Consider the following 22,057-nt stretch of genomic DNA (forward strand, 5'->3'; position numbering starts at 1 on the left):
ACAGGGCTAGCTGTGAGAAAGCCCAGACCCTGAGTTCAGCTCAGGACTGGCCAAAAAAGAAAACCAAACAACAAAACTTACACACAAAAACCGCTCTACTGAGCTGTAATGGCTCACACCCGTAATAGTAGCTTCTCAGGAGGATGGGATCTGAGGGTCACGGTTCAAAGCCGGCCCAAGCAGGGAGGTCTGTGCGACTCTCAGCTCCAATTAACTAGCAAAAAAAAACCTGGAAGTGGAGCTGTGGCTCAAGGGGTAGAACACCAGCCCAGAACAACAAAACAACAAGAATCACGAAGAAAAAATCCCCAAACCCTGAAGGTCGGGGCCTGGACCCTGGGCGGCGGCCCCGGCTGGCGTCCGCGCACGCGCACGCGCACGCGCGCTTCCCCAGCTCGGCCCTCCGGAGCCCGAGGGGGAGGAGGAGGAGGAGGAGGAAGGCGGCCCCACGGAGCCCCACACCACCTCCAAGAGGCCGTGTTGTATTCGGGGAGCAGGGCAAGGCGCCCTTCTCGGGGCCTCCTCCCGCACGACGGCGGCGGGAACCCGGGGAGCCTCATCGCGACGAGCCGAACCCCGCAGGACCTTCCGGGCGCCCTGACCTCACCGCCCGCCAGCGACCCCCACACCCGACCGACCTCGGCTACTCCCGCCGGAACCTGCCCGAGGGCGAGGCTTTGTCCCCGCCCACCCCCGCCCGTGATTGGCCCGAGGGAGCTGCTCGTCTCAGCCGTCGTTAGTAGCGACGTGGGTGGGTACACTCTTGGTCGCGAAGATGCTCGGCACTTCCGCTTCCTCTCCACGCCCCCAGCTGACTGGCAAGCCAATGTCGTTGTTTCCACCAATTGGAAAAGGGCAGTGGGCGGGACTGCACTTCTGCGGACCAAAGATATGCGGCCTTGGCGGTCCCATGGCCAATGACTGCGGGGCAGCCCTGTAGATGCCCGCCTTTCCTCTCATTCCCCGCCCTGCCCCCTCCCGACCCGGGCTTCAGCACTGCGATGGCCGCAGTCTGACAGAACGGGGACATAACCAAGATGGCGGCGGCCGACGGCGACGACTCGCTCTACCCCATTGCGGTGCTCATAGACGAGCTCCGCAACGAGGATGTTCAGGTCTGGAGGCTGCGGGGGTCTCGGGGACGACGGGAAAGGCGGACCTGGCGGGGCCTGGGACGGCCCTCGCGGAGGAGCGCGGCGTTCGCTGGGAGGGGCGCAAGTGGGCGCCCGCCAATCAGCGTCCGCCTCTCATCTCTCCGGGTCGCCCGGCTTCCACAGACGGCGTCCCGGATTGGGTGTTGGCTCGGCGGGGGGCGGGAACAGGGCGGGCCTCGAGGGTCCCGGGCCTGGCCGGTGCGCGCGGCGGCCCGGAATCCGGGCCTGGGGGCCTCCGCCCGGACGGGGGGCGGCCGCGCCGGGGCCGGGTGACTTGGGAGCGGCCCCGAGGGGTCCCCCTCGGGCGGGCGCAGGCCGCGTTTTCCTCCGCGGGGCTCAGGCCCCTCCCGGGGGCACCGGCCCACACTGAGCGGGGAATGGCGTCGGGGGCCCCGGCCCACCGCCCCGGACCGCGTGGTCGGAGGAATCGGGGCCGCCCCGCGGGGGGCCCGGGGCGCGGCTGCTCTGGTTGGGGCGGCCCGGCCTCCCTCTGGGCCCCAGGTTACCGCGGTGAAAGCTGGGCAGGGAGAGGCCCGCGCGGCCCGGCGCAGCCCCGGGCTGGGGCCGGCGGCTCTGGCTCTGTGGTCAGGGCGGTGGTCTCCGTCGGGCGTCACCCCGCTCGCGGGCCCCTGGAAGAGAAGCGGGTGACGGGGTCGGGAGTGATGGGAGGAGCACAGGTTTACGGAAGTCAGAGTGAAGTGAGGAGAAAGCGGGGGGCCGCTCGCCGAGGGTGGCGGCTGAGCAGGAGGGCTGGGAGGGCCTGGAGCGCCTCTGCCTCACGGTGACAGGCCGTGCTGGGATTGAGGTGCCCGTCCGGTTCTGCTCACTGTCCCCCCACCGTTCTGCAGGCGCCTCTCGGCATGAGCACAGGGATTCTGAAGGAGGCCTGGCCCGTTCTGGGATTCCCTGTGAATCGCCCGCCCGGGGAAGCTCACAGGAAGCCACCAGTGGATGCTGGCTGCTCTTAGGACTGGCCGTCCGGTGGCGATTGTGGTTGGTCACTGGCCATCGCTTTGTCCTCGGGGCTGCTGCTCTCCTCCTGTGGCCCTGACACAGCCCCACAGAGAAGTAGGCTGAGAGCTCACCTGAAGACAAAGCAGGGAGAAGGGGAAACTAGGTGGTTCTCCCGATGGCTTTCCTTAGGGAACATTTCAGGCTGGAGAGAACATTGCATGGCTAGTGCAGGGGTCAAGAAAGCAAAACCCATGGACCAGATTCAGCCACTGCTGCTTTTGGGAATCCAGTCCTGGATGCAGCCAGTTTGTTTACATAACACCTGGCTCCTGCTGAGTGGTCAGACTGGGACTGCAGGCCCTTGAAGTTGAGATCTGTTAAGGGACCCTCCCTGGAATAGCGGTGAACCCATGCTCACTACCCAGAGATAGCACCCCATGCTCTCTGCCCAGTGACAGCACCTCCATGCTCTCTACCCAGCTTAGTGACCAAGCACCTCCATGCTCACTACCCAGCTTAGTGACCAAGCACCTCCAGGCTCTCTACCCAGCTTAGTGACCAAGCACCTCCAGGCTCACTACCCATGTCGGTGACCGAGGACCCCCATGCTCTCTACCCAGCTTGGTGACCAGCAGTGTTTGCAGTACTTGGCTGGTATCCCTGTAGGTCTGTGTCTTTGCACATTTGTTTGGCATTGAACATAATTTTGCTGCAATTCTTTTACCGCCTGAACCATAGGTTGTCAAAAGACTCAGAGAGAGATAGTATATATGACAAATTGGAAGTATTTTTCTTTTTCTTTCTTCCTCCCTTCCCTCTCCAATGTTGTGTGTATGTGTGTGGTCATGGAACTTGAACTCTGGGCCTGGACACTGTCCCTGAGCTCTTCAGCTTGAGGCTACCCTGGAGCGACAGGGTAATTAATTAGAGATGGGAGTCTCACTGTCTTTAGTGCAGGGCTGGCTTTGAACCATGATCCTCAGATCTCAGCCTGCTGAATAACTAGTATGACAGGTGTGAGCCACCCCGCCCAGCCCCTCTCCCTCTTTGTTCTTCATTTCTCTTCTCTCTTATTTTTGCCAGACCTGGGCCTTGAACTCTGGGCCTGGACACTGTCCCTGAGCTCTTCAGCTCGAGGCTACCCTGGAGCGACAGCCCCACTTCCTATTTTCTAGTAATTAATTAGAGATGGGAGTCTCACCGTCTTTAGTGCAGGGCTGGCTTTGAACCAGGATCCTCAGATCTCAGCCTGCTGAGTAACTAGGATAACAGGTATGAGCCACCCCGCCCAGCCCCTCTCCCTCTTCTTTGTTCTTCATTTTTCTTCTCCTTCATTTCTCTTCTCTCTTTTACTTTTGCCAGACCTGGGCCTTGAACTCAGGGCCTGGGCACTGTCCATGAGCCTCTTTGTGCTCAAGGCTAGCACTTTACCACTTGAGCCACAGCACCACTTCCATCTCTTTCTGAGTAGTTTATTGCAGATAAGAATCTCCTGGATTTTTCTGCCCATGCTGGCCTTGAACCATGATCCCCAGATCTCAGTCTTATGAGTAGCTAGGGTTACAGGTGTGAGCCACCAGAGCCTCACTTTTCTTTTGCTTTTTAATACTGGGTCTTAACTGTGTAGCCCAGGCTGGCCTTGAACTTAGGATCTTCCTGCCTCAGCCTCATCAGTGCTGGAACTTCAGGTGTCTTCCAGGAACCCCAGCTGCATGTTTCCTCTAATGTTTCATCAGTTCCATGTCATTGGGATCCTAAGAGATGCTTAACTGCCTTGAAGTCCTCTGCAGGAAGGTCACACCTCACCTTCCCAGTGGTGTGGGGAGGAAGGGTCTCTCTGCCCTGTCTCTTCATGTGAGCACTTCCTGGCAGCTGTGTGTGTGAGGACGCGGGGAGGACTTGCTCTCCAGGCTGCTGGGGCAGATCCCCTCACCTGATTATGGCTCAGATTCTTTCTTCACAAGTCTGAAGCGTGGATCCCCTCCGAGCTCCGAGCTCCCTTTAGGCCCTGTTGGGGTTCTTGGTTATCTTTGGCTTCTGGATGTATCCTTGGCCTCCTCTGCCTCTGTGCGGGGGCCGTGACCTCTGAATCTGTCTTCTCCATGTGGGTGCTTATGAGGACGCTGTCGCCAGCTCTGGGGCCCACTCTCCATTCAGGATGAACTCATCCCAGGGTGTTTGCACACTCAGGCAAAGACGCTGCCGCCCTGTTCACAAGCCCTGGCCCCGGACCTGGAGATTGCTCATAGGCCACGTGGGCAGAAAAACAAAATTCCCTAATTTTTCTCCACTTTCCCACCACAGTCAACAGAAAAGCCTTGGCCCTGAGAAGTGTGAGCGTTTCTCTCCCCTAGCAAGCAAGCCTTTTCTTTTTTTTTCTTGTCTGACACAAGGACTTGAACTGGGTATCTGATGCTTTTGCTCACTGGTGGGTGCTCCACCATCTGAGCCACACTTCCAGCCCTGAGCATTTCGTCCTGCAGCAGCAGACGCAGTCAGGCACTGTCCTGTCCAGCTCAGTTCCTCAGTTGTGAGGCCCACGTTGCTGTGCTCTGCGTCTGGCCCCGCCCTCCCAGGAGCTTTCGCCTGCGTCTGTTGCTCTGTTTGACGGGGCTGAGCCTCACAGATTGAAGCTGTAAGCTGCTTCACCCTGTAGGTTGCTGTGAGGGTTCAGCGTGGTCTCAAGTGTGTGTCCCTTGTTCAGGGCCTGGCCCTGAGCATGATGCTGTCAACATGGCAACTGCCACTAAGAGGAACACATGCTTATTAGCCAGCAGTGGACAGTGGGTGTGATCTCGTGTGAACTGCACGCTCAGGGTCAGAGGAGGGCGTGGGGGGGGGTGAGCGTCTGCTCCCACTCTGGACTCCTCAGGGTCTGGGATTGCTGACGTCCCCCTCCTCACTCTCTCCTTAGCTTCGCCTCAACAGCATCAAGAAGCTGTCCACCATCGCCTTGGCCCTGGGGGTGGAAAGGACCCGGAGTGAACTCCTGCCCTTCCTTACAGGTGGGGGCTCTCGGGGCCCAGGGCAGTGGGGTAGCCGGGGGTGGCTCCTGCTTGAGAAGCCTGTGGCGGGGTTGGGGGCGTCTGAACCCCCCTGCCTGGATGATGGGGTACAGAGGCTGAGGTGGAGATAGACAAGCTGTATGTGCTGCGGGTCTGTGTGGAGGGCCGGCTGAGGAGGAGGCAGATGGAGGCGGGGTGTCCACTAGAAGTCTACCAGAAGCCAGCCACAGACCTGCAGTCCATCTCCGAGCTTCAGGCATGCCTCTCGCTCTGCCAGTGGACATAACCAATGACACATGCTGGAGACATTGAGTGCATTTAGTAAGTGTGACACATAAGGAGTGGCTGTTAGGACAGTGGCACCAGATAATGTTTCATCTGCTCAGATGCGAAGAACTGGGGCAGGGGCTGTGGGAGCCCGAAACCAAGAGCAATCGGGGATCCTGACAAGCATTTCATGGAGCCATCCGAGTGCTGTTAGGTTTCTCCTCCCTTGGGCTTCCTGCCTTGGGGCTGTTGACAGAAAAACAGAGTGTGGCCTTTGGGTAGAGTGCTTGCCTAGCCTGTCTAAAGTCTTGGGTTTGATTCATCAGTACCATACATAGAAAAAGCCGGAAGTGGTGCTGTCCTTCTCATTCAAGTGGTAGAGCATTAACCTTGAGAAAGCCCAAGGACAGTGCGCAGACCCTGAATTCAAGCCCCAAGTGTAGCCAAAAACAAAAACAGCAGAAGCCTCGCCTCACGTCTGCAGAACACACAGGATTGTTTTTGTGTTGATTGCCACAGCATGATAGTTGGTTAAGAACAAAATGCCAGACTGGCATCTTAAAAGACAGTCCTGGAGGTTGGCGATTTGAGCCCTGGGTACCAGGAGACCTGGGCTGGGCTTGCTGGTGACAAGTCTCAGGTCAGAGAGGAAGAATGCCAGTGAGTGCTGGTGCTGCTGCCTGCCCTGCAGCGGAGCCTGAGGCCTGAGATACGGTGCCAGGCTTGGCACTGCCCTCACGTGGGATGTTGTTGATTCTCCCAGCAACCTGACCTGAGCAAGAGCTGGGGTCCAGGGGTGGAGGTTGGGGGCCCACTGGGGGAGGCCTATCCTGGAAAGCCTCCGGGAAGCTGTAGCTGCAAGGAGTCTGGACAGATGGAAAAGGGTTTGTAGCAGAGGTCAGTGCTGAGGTGGAAGCTGGACCTCAACAGGACATCTGCGTGCCGCAGCCCTGCACACACTGTGACTCGGTCTCCCCTCACTGAGAGGTGCGGAGTGGCCCTGGCACGCGCCAGTGTCCCCCACCAAGCCTGTGTGTTGTCTCTGTGCCCGCCATGTAGGAAAAGGGTGGGTGCCGCCAGCACAGCCTGGGTGTGTTGGGGCGGGGCCAGGGGGGCTGAGACGGCTGCGCCCTGCCCCGCAGACACCATCTACGATGAGGATGAGGTCCTCCTGGCCCTGGCCGAGCAGCTGGGGACCTTCACTGGCCTGGTGGGGGGCCCAGAGTACGTGCACTGCCTGCTGGTGAGTCTGGGGTGGGGGTCCCCCTTTCCCCAGGGCCCGGGGCCTGGCTGGGTGAAGGGTGGGTGCCCAGGGAGGTGCCCCGGAGCCGGGGAGCCGGGTGGAGCCTCAGTGCCCTCCGCCCCGCAGCCGCCCCTGGAGTCTCTGGCCACAGTGGAGGAGACGGTCGTGCGGGACAAGGCAGTGGAGTCCTTGCGAGCCATCTCCCACGAGCACTCGCCCTCCGACCTGGAAGCCCACTTTGTGCCACTGGTGAAACGGCTGGCGGGGGGCGACTGGTTCACCTCCCGCACCTCGGCCTGCGGCCTCTTCTCCGTCTGCTACCCGCGAGTGTCCAGTGCCGTGAAGGCCGAGCTCCGGCAGTGAGTCCCCGGCTCCCCCTACCCGCCCCTCTGTTGGGGATCCCACCACACCGGCTTGGCCCTCCCCTCTGACGCCTCGGCACTCGCAGGCTCCCCGCTGTCCCCGCTGGGGCTCACCACGGTGGTTCCCCCGATGGGTGCCTGAGCAGGCAGTAACCACACCTGCTGCCCCCTGGGGTGGACGGGCTGATGGCCCTGCTCCTCCCCCCCTCTTCTCCCTCTCCCCCCTCTCCCCCTCCCCCCCCTCTCCCCTCCACCTCCCACCTCCCCCTCCTCCAGCACGCAGACCTGAGCACGGAGCCCAGGCCGGCTCCTGAGCCGCTCGGGCTCGGTGTCTGGGTCCGTCCCGTCGCGTGTCTGACCTCCCCTCGTGCGGTTGAGGCCGCACCACGCCGGCCCCATGGCGCCCAGGGCCCGGGCTCTCTGCCTTCTCCCCGGTCCTCCTGCTGAGTGGCGCCCTGGACCCCCAGGTACTTCCGGAACCTCTGCTCAGACGACACCCCGATGGTGCGGCGGGCCGCAGCGTCCAAGCTGGGGGAGTTCGCCAAGGTGCTGGAGCTGGACAACGTCAAGAGCGAGATCATCCCCATGTTCTCCAACCTGGCCTCAGACGAGCAGGTGGGTGGGCCGGCCCCGCCCCGCTTCCGCCCTGCCCCTGGCCCACAGCCCCGCCCCTCAGACCGCCCCGCCCCTGGCAGACAGCCCCGCCCCGCTTCCGCCCTGCCCCTGGCCGACAGCCCCGCCCCTCAGACCGCCCCGCCCCTGGCAGACAGCCCCGCCCCTCAGACTGCCCCGCCCCTGGCAGACAGCCCCGCCCCGCTTCCGCCCTGCCCCTGGCCCACAGCCCTGCCCTGCTTCCCTCCTGCCCCTGGCCGACAGCCCCACCCTGCTTCTGCCCTATCCCTGGCAGCTAGCCCTGCCCCCTCAGCTCAGTCCCTGGGGCTTTAGCCACCAGCCCCGCCCTGCTCAGCGCCCCCTTTGCCCCGCAGGACTCCGTGCGGCTGCTGGCGGTGGAGGCCTGCGTGAACATCGCCCAGCTCCTGCCCCAGGAGGACCTGGAGGCCTTGGTGATGCCCACGCTGCGCCAGGCGGCCGAGGACAAGTCCTGGCGTGTCCGCTACATGGTGGCCGACAAGTTCACGGAGGTAGGCGAGGCCTGAGGGACTGGGACAGGGACCAAGGCCTGGGAGGGAGGGGGTCGCCTGTCCATCCGTGGGGTCGCTGCGCTCTGACATCCCCTGGCAGAGGCCAGGGCTGGGTCCTGGCAAGGTGAGGTTGGACAGGCCTGCGTGGCGTCCAGCTAGACTCCATCCTGGAGCAGTGCGCATTTCCCAGGGAAGCCATCATTCCCCTGGCTGTGCAAATGGGGCGGGCACGGGGAAGGCGGGAAGGGCAGGCTCCCTGTCCTGGGCACGAGCAGCTCAGGCAGCCCTTGTCCCACCCAGGAGCAGAGGCTGCAGGCAGACAGGGAGCTCTGCTGAGGCAATGCTACTGGTGAAGGCGCACCAGGCCCTGAAGATCCTCAGTGTGGAGCCGTGTGCTTTCCTGGTCTCTGCCAACCAGTCTCTAGTGCACGCCAGTGTTGATCTGGGAAGGCTGGGGTTCTGAACTTGGGTCTCGAGCTTGCTGAGCAGCGCTCTATTTCTTGAGGCACACCCCTGCCCTTGTGGATTCAGTTTTCAGCTAGGGCCTCAAGTGTTGGCCTGGGCTGACCTTGGACTCCAGTCCTCTTGGCTCTGCCTCCTTATAGCCAGCAGACTAAGGTGTGAGTCGCCCATTATACACATATAAATCAAAGTTTACTATTGTAGAGGTGGTGTATGGAGGGATTACAGTTACATGAGTCAGGTAATGAGGAAAGCCACTTGGGCTTTCCTCAAAGCTTGCGCTCTACCACTTGAGCCACAGTACCACTTCCGGCTTTTTCTGCATATGCAGTGTTAGGGAATTGAACCCAGGGCTTCATGCATGCTAGGGGAGCACTGAACCACTAGGCCATTCTCCAGCCTTGCGTTTCCTTTTGTACAGTGTCCTCTGTTCCCTCATCTCTCCCAGTTTCCCCCTCCCATCTCCACCATGAATTATATAGTTCATATTCATCTGTGTCCAGTGAGCTCCACTGCTGGACTTTTCACCCTTTCTCCTTGAGTTCTGTCCCCCCTCACTCTCTTGAAGTTGTACACACAAATATACTGTTCATAGAATAGAGAACACAGATTCATCAACAACTAAAAAAGAAAAAAAAAGCCAACAACAACACTTCAGTTTCCATGTCTTGGAATTCATTTTAGTATGCATATCATTTTATATAAACACGAAGAGGCGCTTAGACATTGCACGTTTGTGATTCTCTCCTAAAAGTATTCACTGTGTGAATGTCTACACTCCAGTGTAGTTCGTGCACATCAGAGAGAGCAGACAGAGCACGCTCCATCGTCTCTGACCTTGGCCTCCCTCGCCTCACTTCACGTGATTTATTCTAGCTCCACCCATTTCTCTGCACGTGACATTATTCTATTCTTTCTAGTGGCTGTGTAAAATTCCATTGTGCACAGGTGACACGTTTTTGGGGGTCCACTGATCTCGTGGGGCATCTGGGCTGTTTCCATCTCTTGGCTGTTGTGAACAGTGCAGCGATAAACGTGGCTGCACAGGTGTCCTTGTCATCTCCTGACTTCTTGGCTCAGGGTGGAGATGTCTGGCTGGGTCTGGGTCGTAGGGAATCCTTTCTTGAGAGTCCTCCAGATGGCTGTCTAGAGTACCAGTACTAGGTTACATCCCAGCTTGCAGTGGGATTCCTTTTCCCCACACCCCACCAGCAGTCATTGTTGTCCCATTCCAAGCAAGGTGAGATGGAATCTCCAGGCTCTGTTGATTTGCATTTTCTTTATAGCCAGGGAGATGAGCATTTGCTCGTGTTTCTTTGCCATTGTTGCCTCTTCCTCTGAGAAGTCTCTCCTTGGTGTAGATTTAGAAGCAGGATCTGTCACTGCCTGTTTTACAGAGAAAACCAATGGGGGATAATCTGAGCCGGAGGATCTGCCTGGGCGTGGCCTTTGTAGCCCACCCGGGCCAGGTCTCCACCCTGATTCTCCTTGGATTTTGGCCTTTGCTGGACTAGTCCAGAGAGGCTGTCAGACCCCCTTTACTCCACTCACACCCCCTCTTCCCATTTGTCTCCAGCTCCAGAAAGCAGTGGGGCCTGAAATCACCAAGACAGACCTAGTGCCGGCCTTCCAGAACCTGATGAAGGACTGTGAGGCCGAGGTGAGGGCAGCGGCCTCCCACAAGGTGAAAGGTTGGTGCTGGGTCGCTGACGCGATGGTGGGGGGCTGGGAGGTGGTGACTGGCCGTCATCTCATCCCCTGCCCGACCTGCAGAGTTCTGTGAGAACCTGTCCTCGGACTGCCGGGAGAACGTGATCATGACACAGATCCTACCGTGCATCAAGGTAACGGGTTTGGCGGAGGCCGTCAGCCTGGCACCAGAGAGGCCGCAGGACGGGCTGTGGAGAAGGCAGGGCACCCGGAGCACACAGGGCCTGAAGTGGCTCTACTCGGGCTGGCAAGGGGAGCCCGCACCCCCCCCCCCCAGGCCCCCACCCAGGGCTGCAGCTGGTGGGTGGAGGAAGCCATGAGACCCCCCTGCCCTAGGCCCAGCCCTGGGCTGCTGCAGGCCTGACCCTGCTCCTCCCCTCCCCCTCCTCCTGCTCCCCTTCCCTGTCCGCCTCTTCCTCCCCTCCCCCTCCATGTTGCCTTCCTCCTCCTCTACCTCCTCCTTCACCTCCTCCTCCTCCTGCTCCTCCTGGCAGGAGCTGGTGTCAGACGCCAACCAGCACGTGAAGTCCGCCCTGGCCTCCGTCATCATGGGCCTCTCCCCCATCCTGGGCAAGGACAACACCATCGAGCACCTCCTGCCCCTCTTCCTGGCGCAGCTGAAGGACGAGGTCAGCCCCCCCTCCAGTGGGCAGGCCTCCCCGTGGAGGGCGGGGAAGGGGCCTGGGAGGCAGAAGCAACTCCACCTCCTTTAGCAGAGTGTGGCGCACCTGCTGTGTGGCCCCTGGGCACCGCGTGGGTGAGACCCGAGCCCTTCCCCGGTGTCCGCGGCCCGGGGGCGGCCCTGGTCCTGTGTGCGGGCGGCGGCGCCCTCACCGCGCGGACGGCGCTGTCCTCCGCAGTGCCCGGAGGTGCGGCTGAACATCATCTCCAACCTGGACTGCGTCAACGAGGTGATCGGCATCCGGCAGCTGTCGCAGTCGCTGCTGCCCGCCATCGTGGAGCTGGCGGAGGACGCCAAGTGGAGGGTGCGGCTCGCCATCATCGAGTACATGCCCCTGCTGGCGGGGCAGCTGGTGAGTGCGGCTGGGTCCAGGGCCAAGGCCAAGGCCCGGGGGCGGGGGGGGGGGGGGGGGGGGGGGGGGGGGGGGGGGGGGGGGGGGATGGGAGGGCCGGCGAGGCCGGGCCTCACCTCCTCTCCTGCAGGGAGTGGAGTTCTTCGATGAGAAGCTCAACTCCTTGTGCATGGCCTGGCTGGTGGACCACGGTGAGTCCCACTGGGCGGGGTGCCAACCCCAAGGCGGGTGAAGCCCTGGGCGGAGCCTGGCATGGGGGCCGGAGCTCCTCTGACCAGGCCTCCCCCGCCCTTCCTACCCCGCCACCACAGTCTACGCCATCCGCGAGGCAGCCACCAGCAACCTGAAGAAGCTGGTGGAGAAGTTCGGGAAGGAGTGGGCCCACGCCACCATCATCCCCAAGGTGCTGGCCATGTCGGGGGACCCCAACTACCTGCACCGCATGACCACGCTCTTCTGCGTCAACGTGAGCGCTGCCGGCTGGGGAGGGCGGGCCACAGGGACCCAGGCCTGGCAGTGGACAGGTCATGGGGTCCCGGAGGGCTGGGGCAGAGCTGAGGCTGGGTGGGTGGACAGGTCACGGCGTCCAGAGGGCTGAGGTGGGCTGAGGCTCATGGGGAGATGACCTCAGTCACGGCTGGGCAGGGTCCGAGCAGCTCCCTGCAGTCCCCCGGGGCTGTCCGGGCCGGGCGGTGCTGACGAGCGCCCCACGCCAGGTGCTGTCGGAGGTGTGCGGCCAGGACATCACCACCAAGCACATGCTGCCCACCGTCGTGCGCATGGCCGGGGACCCAGTCGCCAACGTGCGCTTCAACGTGGCCAAGTCCCTGCAGAAGATCGGGCCCATCCTTGACGGCAGGTGAGGCCGCACGGCCCAGGCCTGTTGGGGGGCGGGGGGGCAGCCATGGCTCTGCCTCCTCTCTGAGCAGGACCCCAGCCCTGGCTCCGGGCAGCTCTGACCTGAGTTCCCGAGTTCTCCGTGCGGGCACCGGACCGCTTCACACTGCAGCCTCTGCCCTCTGCCCGCAGCACCCTGCAGAGCGAGGTCAAGCCGGTCCTGGAGAAGCTGACCCAGGACCAAGACGTGGATGTCAAGTACTTTGCCCTGGAGGCCCTGACTGGTGAGGCCCCGGGCAGGGGACGGGGGTGGGCAATGACGAGGGGAGGGGGCCTGGCTGTGGCTCAGGAGGCTGGGGTTCTGAGTCCTGCCCTTTGCTGTCCCCCCAGTTCTGTCTCTTGCCTGAGGCTGGAAGAAGAGCCAGTGCTGGGCCTCGGGTGCTGGGCTCCGGTCCATCTGCTGGTCAGCCCTCCCTGAGCTCCTCCCTCGAGGAGCAGCGGACAGCTGACCCTCTCCCTATGTTTGGCCTGATCCTGGCCCTGGCCCACTGCACGAGTCCTGCACCAGCCTGGGGGGAGCCTCAAACCACCCTCTCCCGAGGGGCTGGGGACACGAGGTGGGACCGGACAGCGGCCAGGAGGAAGGGGCCACACTGCCCACGTCAGGGGAGAGACACAGGCATGCGGATCGCTGGCTCCCCTGTCCAAGTTGGGCCTTGCCCCCACCTCCCTCCCCTCCCCTTCATTCTCATCCCCTCCCCTCCCCTGGTGATTTGTGTCAGTTGTGTCGTTTTTATTTTATTCTTTTCCCGTCTTTTCACACACAAATAAAGGAGTAGCAGTAGTCAGCGCTCTGGTCTTAGTCATCGCCTGTTTGGGGGAGGGGGGGCAGTCCCAGGGTTTTTCTCTCACCCTCTCTGTGGGGAGACCTAGTCCTAAGCACCCATACTGGTTTGCTGACCCAGTGCCATGCTGCCCGCTGCAGCTGAGGCCACTGAATCTGCTACAGTCGTGCTGTCAGTGTTGGGGATTGAACCCACCACTGTGCCAGGAGCCTCATCCCCTGAGAAAATCATTCACTATTTTGATTAGCACAGAGTCATTGATCAAATCCCGGGTTTCCAGCTGGGTATTGCAGCCTGCCTGGAGCCGCTGTGGTAGGAGGGGTCAGTCTTAAATCTAGACTCCACCTGTGAAAAACATGTGAGTTTCCAGTCTGGCCTCCTTCCCAGGATGTGTGGTGAATTCCAGTTCCATCCATTTTCCTGCAGATGACAGGCTTTGTTCTTTATGGATTTGGGTTTTGGGTTTTTTTTGCCAGTGATGGGCCTTGAACTCAGGGCGTGAGCATTGTTCTTGGACTTTCTCAAGGCTAGAACTATACCACTTGAGCCACACCACCATTTCCAGCTTTTTTCTATATATGTGGTACCGAAGAATGGAAGCTGGGTCTTGGTGCATGCTAAGCTACCACTCTACCACTAGGCCAAACTCCCGGCCCCTATGGAAAGTTATTTTTAGGCAGAGCACACAAATACGAGAGAAAGGGGAAGGTACCAAGGTAGACTACATTAAGAATTAAGAGCTTCGTGGCAAGGGGGAGTGGAGATGGAAGGTTGTAAAGCTGACAAAGTATTTTCCCTGTCTGTGGACAGCTGCCCACTTTGTAACCCGGTGACAGCATCCACCTGAGGTTGTCAGCCGGGGAAGAGCTGCTCAGCTGAGTCACAAACCAGCACTGCAGAGACGTCAACCTTCACTGCCCTCAAAACAGACGTTTATGGGAGGGACCAGACCTGAAAGGGAGCCCCAGCTGCTTCACTCACGAGAGCAGGGGAGACATCAAACCCAAGTTAGGCTGAAGAGATAAAGAACATCGCCATATGCCAACAGAGAGGCATCAGTGGAGCGAGTACTACTAGATGTCCACAGACCAGTAGGTCCAGATGAGGTTAGAATGTTGACTTGATATCCCTCTCTCGTCACATGATAGACTGTCCAGCCCCAATTCAGGAATAAGACTAAAGGATTAAGTGAAGGAAGAAGTTAAGAAATTCTAGAATCAAAACCATAGCATGACTTGCCAGAAACTTTGGGATACAGCAAAAGGTTTTTCTGTGAGGGAATTTACGGAATTCTGCGCATGCCTGACATGAAACTACAGTCACAATGTCTTCAGTATACAACCAAATGATGAAGCACAAAGTCCTTAAAAACAAACCAGTACTTGGAAAAATAATCGTAAGTCACTGATGGCTGGCACTTAGCTGTAATTGCAGTTACTCCAGTGGCTGAGATCCTCAGATCTCAGCCAGCAGAAAAGTCCTTGACACTGTCAATAAAGTACCCATAAAAGCCAATGAGCACTCTACCAGCTGGGCCCTTCATCTGGAGTAGAGGTTATGAGGTTGTGAGGTTAGTCAGGCCTCCAAGTTGGGCATGAGACTCTGGGAAGGGTGGACTCCCTGGTGTGTACCAGTTATGAGAGATTTTCTCTTTTCTGTTCCTGTATGTTTACATGTTTTGTCTAGATTTTTTTTTGCCAGTTGTGGGGCTTGAACTCACCCTAAGCACTGACTTTTCACTCTTCCATTTGAGCCACAGCATCACTTCCAGCTTTTTCCTATGTATGTGGTACCAAGGAATTGAACCTGGGTCTTCATGCATGCTAGGCAAGCACTCTACCACTAGGCCAAACTCCTGGCTCCTTGTTCTAGATTTCTTGGTGAGAGGATCCTGATGGTTAGAGACTGCTTCACCACCGTCTTCTCCATCTCCAAGGAGAAAGTTTTCAAAAGCATGTCTTAAATTTCAATTGAGCCCAGAACTGGTGCTTCACACCTGTAATCAAGTCTCCTCATGAGACATGCACATAATTCACCAGCAAAAAGCTGCACCTTCAGCAAAATAGATAACAGATAGCGTCCAGTTCTCGCACACTTCCTACCTGGGTTGGCGCCAATAAAGTCCTCAGATCCCAGCCTCCTGAGTAGCTGGGGTGACAGATGACAGCCAACAATGCCCAGCCAACTATCATTGTTCTAATTGTTATTTATGAAAAATGTTTAATTTTCCTAAGCAACCACTCCTTGCAATATAAAAACGTGTGTGGCACTGGTTTTACCCACTTGGGTGTCATTGCCATTTTCCCACACAATACCCTAACGGTGTAGAGAACAACAATGAGGATAAAGAGCGTAGCGTTATCATTTGATTGTTGTCATGGAGAATTGGACAGAAATGAAATAAAACTTGAGAAATCAATTGCTCAGAAATTCATTTTTTTAAAGAAAGGATATTTTATTGATCAAAACATGGATACAGTCTGAATATAGATAGCAGCAGTTCTGTATAATTATCCACAAAAAAATGCCATTCCCTACTTTTGAAACACTTTTCTCCATCTCAAAAGATGAACTCATCTCACTTGAAAACGGGTCAGCACTCTTTGTTACTCGACAGCCACGGTCACTCAGCGCAAGGCGGCCATTCTCCTGCATCACCGCAGCCACATCTGCCTTCCTTGCCTTAGCAATCCCTGGGGAATAGCCTTGGAGACCGAGGGGCAGGGGGGTCAGACTGCGCCCTGCTGGCCTCACTTGTGGGGCTTCTGTTTGTAGTGAAGCCTGCGATGGCACGTGAAGTTGGAACGCCGGATGCACACCAGGCCACATATGTCACACACATATGGTGGCTCCCCAGAGTGCGACTCTTGGTGGCGCACGAGATTTGTCTTCCGTGCAAATGCCTTCCCGCACTCTGGACACCGATGGGGCTTGATTCCTGTGTGGATGGCGCGGTGGCTGCAGAGCTCTGTGCCGGATTTAAAGGCTTTCCCACACTCGCCACACTGGAACGGCCTCTCCCCCGTGTGCGTCCTGTGGTGGCGTTTGAGGTCATTTTTCTGTGTGAACGCCCTCCCACACTGGGCGCAGCGGTATGGCCTTTCTCTGGTGTGTGACTTGTGGTGCTGGGCGAGGGTGGCAGCCTGGCGGAACACCTTCCCGCACTGGGCACACTCATGCGGCGTGCAGTCGGTGTGCACAGCCTGGTGGGTCTCGAGGGCGGCTTGCCCGTCAAAGGCCTTGCCACACATGCACTGGAAGGGAAGCTGTCCCGTGTGCGTCTTACGGTGCTGGGAGAGGCGGGAGGCATAGCTGAACGCCATCCCGCATTCCGTGCACCTGTAAGGCTTGAGGCCGGTGTGCACAGGCTGGTGTGCGGCGAGGCTGGCACGCAAGCGGAAGGCCTTGCCACACGTGGCACACTTGAACGGCTTGCGGCTGCTGTGCACAGCCTGGTGCCTGGTGAGGCACTTGTGAAAGTTGAAAGCCTTCCCACACGTGTCACACACAAACTGCCTCTGCCTCGTGTGCATATCCTGGTGCTTGGTGAGGCTACAGAGCATAAGGAATTCCTTGCCACACTCACCACACAGGTAGGGGCTCTCCCCGGTGTTCCATCTGTGGTGCTGCTGGAGGTGGGAGATCTGTCTGAACACTTTCCCGCACTCTGCACAGAGGTAGGGCTTCGTGTCACTATGGCATGGCTCGTGAACCAAGAGCTCAAAACGTGAGGAAAACGCCTTCCCGCATGCAGTGCAGTGAAGATTCTTCCCAGTGTGGATCTGTAGGTGTTGGGCCAGGGACAAGGAGTAGCTGAAGGCCTCGCCATACTCCTGACACTTGGAAGGATTCTCCCCAAGGTGGACCATGGGTCTCTGCATGTCTAAGGGAGAACACATGGAGGCACCGTCACCTCTGGGGACAATGTCACCTGCGGGGACAATGTCCGTCTTCCCACAGGAGGGGCTCCCCTGAGGGGGCGACATGGGGGGGCCTGGTGAGGAAGGACTTCTCCACTCCACTCCTCACCCCTGGCCCTTCAGGCAGACACAGCTGCTCCTGGAGGTGCCGTCCCAGCCACGTCCTCCTGGGCTGCCTCCCCACGGCACTCCCGCCCTCCTGCTCTCCTCTGCCACCACCATCTTCTCCAGGGACCACAAGCTCCCCGTCAGCTCTGCCTTCAGCGTCTCTCCACTCCCACTCACAGTCCCCGTGTCTTTCTGGACTTCCTTGCAGGAAAACTCGTCAGTGCTACCATCTTTATGACTTTGGGATATTTTTCCTGTCACTGCCTGTGTTGGGTGGTAATTCTTTAATTACACATCTAGGGGAGATATATGCAATATATAAAGTTTCCATCTGATTAACCACAGATGCTGAAGGACAGAATACCATGGAAAAAATTACACACGGAGGAACCATATTTACTCTATGTAAAATCCAATATTTAGGAATAGGATTCTTTCACTGGAAAGTATATCAGATGGAAGCAATTTAAGAGAAGGTAAGTTTCTTTTCAAACAGCCTGTGAGGAAAATATGCATTGATAGGAAAACAGGATTCCTTCCCCTCCACCACACCAGGGTCCCACAGTGCACCAAACTGCCAAAAACCATATGGTTATATCATAACTGAAGAGGAAAAGAATGCAACATGCCGACTATGCCCAAATAAATGCCACATACCACACAAGATACTGTAATGATTCATCTCATTTACAGACTGAACTGGTAATTTTGAATGGCAAAGCTGGGTGGGGGGGAGGAAGAATTCAATAAAACTCCAGAGAAGAAAGGAAAAACACCTGTAATATGTGCTATAAACTGCGTATACCCAGTCACAGAGAGCATATTTTAACATAAATAATAGCTACTAAGCGGGGGAGGGGAAGGGAAATGGGGACCATGTCCTGAGAAAGGGTATCAATGTTAGTGAAGTTATGCACCTTCTATCTAGTGAATATAATGTAACCCTTCTATTAATCACAATAAAGAAATTCTTTAATAAAAAAATAGCTACTGCTTATGTTGCAAAATACATGTGGATTACACTGACATGGTAGACAAGTTACCAAAAAGAAAAATAGTAACCCATGAGAAAGATGAAGAAGTAATTTACTATTAAAAAATTAAAAAAAATAAATAAGCCTGGCGAGGTGGCTCATGCCTGTATTCCTAGGTACTGAGGAGACTGAGATCTGAGGATAAAGGTTCAAAGCCAGCCCGCACAAAAGGACTAAAGACTCTTACCTCCAATTAGCCTCTAGAAAATAGGAAGTGGGGCTTGGCTCAAGGGCATGGTGGTAGCTTGAGATGAAGAACTCAAGGACAGCACCCTGGCCAAGTTCAAGCGCCATGACCCAAGGGGGAATAGTAGGGCGCCTGTAAATCGTAACTACTCAGGAGGCTGAGATCTGAAGACTGCAATTCAAAGCCAGCCCGGGCAAAAAAGTCCCTGTAAGACTCCTCCCCAATTAACCACCGAAAGCCAGAAGTGGAACTATGGCTCAAGGGGTAGGGCAGTACCCTTGAGATAAAGTACTCAAGGACAGTGCCCAGGCCCAGACTCATGTCCCACGACTGACCCAAAAAATAAATAACAACAACAAAAAGAACTTGGGTTGAAGAAAATATAATTGGAATATCCAGCCATCTAGCACACGTGTGCTACAGGAAACTTCCATTGGTGTCCAGGCTCCCCAGCTCCGCCTCTGCCCATCTGAGCTCTTACCTGCGCTCCCACCTTCAGTGCCTTCCCATCCATTCAGCTCCCCTGGTGTGTTCACATCACTCTGTGCCACCCAGGGCTCTTCCCCAAGCTCCAACACGGAAATCACACTCTCGCTGGGAGGGGAGATTCCTGTTTATAGAAAGGCAATGCACTATGGACTTTCTGGAAGCACCAGTGCCACACACATGAGAAGGGGCCATTCCATATGGATGCCTAAAGACAATTCACACATTCCCCAGACTGCCTCCACAAAAGCAGTGAAGAGGATACTTTAACATGCAGACCACAATGAAGGAAGTAGCCAGTCAGAAGTGCAAGGAAATCTGTATGCTCAAATGTGTTGTGGGCTGAGTGGGGTTTCGTGTGTACTCCCAGCACTGAGAAGTGCAGGAACAACTCAAGGACAGCCAGAGCTACAGGGGGACCTTTTCTAAGAAAAAGAAAGAAAGACAAAAGAGGAAGTCGGATGCAGTGGCTCACGCCTGTAATCCTAGCTACTCAGGAGGCTGAGATCTGAGGATCAAGGTTCAAAGGCAGCCTGGGCACAAAACGGGCCTCTGCAAATAACCTCTAGAAAATGGGAAATGGTGGGCAGGGAGTTTAGCCTAGTGGTAGGGTACTTGCCTAACATGCACAAAGACCTGGGTTGCATTCCTCAGTACCAAATACATAGAAAAAAGGCAGAAATGGTGCTGAGGCTCAAGTGGTAGAGCTCTAGCCTTGAGAAAGTCCAAAGACAGGGCTCAGGATCTGAGCTCAAGCCCAGGACTGGCAAAAAAAAGAAAAAAAATGGATGGAGCTTGGCCCAAGGATAGGGTGGTAGCCTTGAGCTGAAGAGCTCAGGGACAGCGCCCCAGATGAGTTCAAGCCCCATGATCCACCCCCCCCCCCAAAAAAAAAGGAGGAGGAAGAGAAGGAAGGAAGGAAGGAAGGAAGGAAGGAAGGAAGGCAGGCAGGCAGGCAGGCAGGCAGGCGGCCCACAGTGCTTGAGATGGACTTTAGTGATAAGGCTCAGCTCCATCTCCTAGCATGAACAAAGTCTCAGAAAGGAAAGGAAAAGAAGAGTGAGAAACAGAGAAGGAAGAAAAGAAATCAACAGAGAAGCCTGCCATAGCTGACACGCACGTGGACGCGCTTATGCTGTGAACATGGAGATGCATGGCACAGGAGGCAGGACAGAGGAGGCCACCTTCAGGCCTTTTCATCTGTCAGCCTCTACGCCTAGTCATGGAACCTGGGGCTCTCCAGACATTCTGGGGAAAACAAGGCAAAGACTTGTGCTGGGAGGTCGTCCTCACCCACAAACACCAGGTTCCTGTAGTTGTCCAGCATGACGTCCCTGTACAGAGCCCGCTGAGCCGGGGTCAGGCACTGCCACTCCTCCTGGGTGAAATCCACGGCCACGTCCCGGAATGTCAACTGTCCCCAAGAAGAAAAAGAAAAGCATTTCACCAAGAAACATCCATGGACTCAGAAAAGGTGAAATCAGATGAAAGTATAGTCAGATGCTTATCCTGACAAAGCAATCAACACACCAGGAACAGGAGGAAGATTTAGGATGTCAGGTTGTGATGGAATCTTTGATATGACACTAAAGGAAAAAGCTATGTGGAATGGTGCATCCCAGCATTATTTTGAGAAAGGACACATGAGAACCTGTGTTAAAAGGAGGTGGGGGGAGAGAGCACCAATTGCTCAGGACTACAATCTTAGCCATTCAGGATGTATAAGATATGAAGACCACAGTTCAAACCCAACTGGAGCAGAAATGTAGTGACTCTTACCTCCAATTAACTACAAAAAAAAAATGCAGAAGTAGAACCTTGACTCAATTGGTAGAGCAGCAGCCTTGTGCAAAAAAGCTCAGGACAAGCTGGGCGTGGTGGCTCACACCTATAATCCTAGCTTCTCAGGAGGCTGAGATCTGAGGACCAAGGTTGAAAGCCCATGGGGCACAAAAGAACCAGAGACTCTTATCTAAAATTAACCTCTAGAAAAGGGGAAGTGGTACTGTGGCTCCAGGGTAGGGAGGTAGCATTGAGCTGAAGAGTTCAAGGACAGCACCCAGGCAAACTTCAAGCTCCAGGACCTACCAAAAAAAAAAAAGGAAGCAGCAGCAGCAGCTGGGCACTCTGGCTCCTGCTTGTAATCCTACTTATTCAGGAGGCTAAGATCTGAGGATCGAGGTTCAAAGCCAGCTCTGGAAATACAAAGCCTGAGAATCTTATCTCCAATTAATCACTGGAAAAGAGAAGTGGGGAGGTGACTCAAGAGTAGAGCTCTAGCCTTGAGCTGAAGAGCTCAGTGGAAACACCCAGGCCACAGTTCAAGCCCCATGAAAAGGTTAAGGACTGCTCTTGTGCCCATAGGAGGGGTCCCCAAAGAAGACCACTGAGATCAAGGCATCAAAATGCAACAGCAATGGTTCATTGCAGGATACAAGCTAGGCAGTGAACTCGTCCTCAGCTACTCGGCCCAGCGAAGCTGAGAGAAGTTCCTAGACAAGTCAAGTCCCACCCAATCTTTTTAAAGGCAAAAAACACAAACGGCTGCTTAAGCAAGCAGGGACAGAAGTTTCGGGCCAAAGCCACAAGCATGTTTCATACAAACTGTTCTTCCCTGTTCTTGTTCTTGTTCTGCCTCCTTGTGAAACTATTTGGCAAAACTGTTCAGCAAGCTTGTTTTTGAGGATCCTTGTGAAACTATTTAGTAAGCATATAACTGAAAGTGATGATAGCAGAATTAGTTTGAGAAAGTCATCAACTTAAATTGAGTCTGGGGTTTGCTGGTGCTTCACTCTCAGGCCCTGCATTCAAAGTCCCAGGATTGGAGGTTACAAAAAGAACCCGAAGTGGAAAAGAAAACCAGCAGAGAAGTTTCAACATGGACACAGGAACAGCTTGCCTGGGTGAGGCCCTCCTGTGCCTACTCCCAGTGGAGACAGAAGCTGAGGGAAGGAGCGGGGAGCCTGAGCAGATGTGGCAGACAGGTGACAGCAGTCAGTACCCAGGCCCAGCAATTCTGCCAGGAAGGAGATGCCACACAGCTTTACCTGAGTCACAGCCACCATCCCTGGCTTCTTTTCTTTCCTCTTCCTCAGGTGATACCACTTTCCAGAAGTAGTCCTGCATGTTGAAAATATCCTGTTTAATGTTCAGACCCAACAACCACTCCCTGTGCCCAGGGCAGGGAGGACCTCACCCAGAGGACAGTCCCCTGCAGCACATTCACAAGATGATGGGAAATGCCTGTACTGGGGCTTGAACTCAGGACTTGGGCACTGTGTTTCAGCTTACTACTACTTGAGCCACA

General features: G+C 56.3%; 2 protein-coding genes across 2 annotated transcripts; one reads left to right on the forward strand and one right to left on the reverse strand.

Moving 5' to 3' along the window:
• Positions 1 to 870: 870 nt before the first annotated feature.
• LOC150043442 (uncharacterized) lies at positions 871 to 13,014 on the forward strand. The gene is made up of 15 exons (XM_090322310.1): positions 871 to 1,115; positions 5,023 to 5,113; positions 6,523 to 6,623; positions 6,750 to 6,982; positions 7,453 to 7,600; positions 7,972 to 8,127; positions 10,166 to 10,280; positions 10,363 to 10,433; positions 10,794 to 10,928; positions 11,160 to 11,333; positions 11,464 to 11,524; positions 11,645 to 11,799; positions 12,050 to 12,192; positions 12,363 to 12,454; positions 12,561 to 13,014. Exons 1-15 carry the CDS (start codon positions 1,038 to 1,040, stop codon positions 12,575 to 12,577), a joined length of 1,770 nt encoding a protein of 589 aa, XP_090178436.1. The 5' UTR covers positions 871 to 1,037; the 3' UTR covers positions 12,578 to 13,014.
• A 2,435-nt stretch (positions 13,015 to 15,449) lies between these two features.
• On the reverse strand, positions 15,450 to 20,833 carry LOC150043443 (uncharacterized). Its single transcript, XM_090322312.1, has 3 exons — positions 20,044 to 20,833; positions 18,746 to 18,874; positions 15,450 to 16,898 (listed from the first exon to the last, which is right to left on the reverse strand). The coding sequence occupies exons 1-3, from the start codon at positions 20,075 to 20,077 to the stop codon at positions 15,766 to 15,768; spliced, it is 1,296 nt and encodes a 431-aa protein (XP_090178438.1). The 5' UTR covers positions 20,078 to 20,833; the 3' UTR covers positions 15,450 to 15,765.
• Between the last annotated feature and the right edge of the window lie 1,224 nt (positions 20,834 to 22,057).

This window comes from Megascapheus bottae, chromosome 31 (genome assembly GCF_031878675.1).
Source record: "Megascapheus bottae isolate mThoBot1 chromosome 31, mThoBot2.hap1, whole genome shotgun sequence".
Lineage (NCBI taxonomy): Eukaryota > Metazoa > Chordata > Mammalia > Rodentia > Geomyidae > Megascapheus > Megascapheus bottae.

Excerpts from the sequence above, each read along its gene's own strand:
- LOC150043443 (XM_090322312.1), bottom strand. The coding sequence starts at position 20,077 with ATGCTGGACAACTACAGGAACCTGGTGTTTGTGG. Across the intron at positions 18,875-20,043 it reads CAGGAACCTGGTGTTTGTGG|GAATCTCCCCTCCCAGCGAG; the intron begins GTGAGGACGACC and ends TTCTATAAACAG. Across the intron at positions 16,899-18,745 it reads CACTGAAGGTGGGAGCGCAG|ACATGCAGAGACCCATGGTC; the intron begins GTAAGAGCTCAG and ends GTTCTCCCTTAG.
- LOC150043442 (XM_090322310.1), top strand. The coding sequence starts at position 1,038 with ATGGCGGCGGCCGACGGCGACGACTCGCTCTACCCCATTGCGGTGCTC. Across the intron at positions 11,525-11,644 it reads GGCCTGGCTGGTGGACCACG|TCTACGCCATCCGCGAGGCA; the intron begins GTGAGTCCCACT and ends CCGCCACCACAG. Across the intron at positions 12,193-12,362 it reads GGGCCCATCCTTGACGGCAG|CACCCTGCAGAGCGAGGTCA; the intron begins GTGAGGCCGCAC and ends CTCTGCCCGCAG.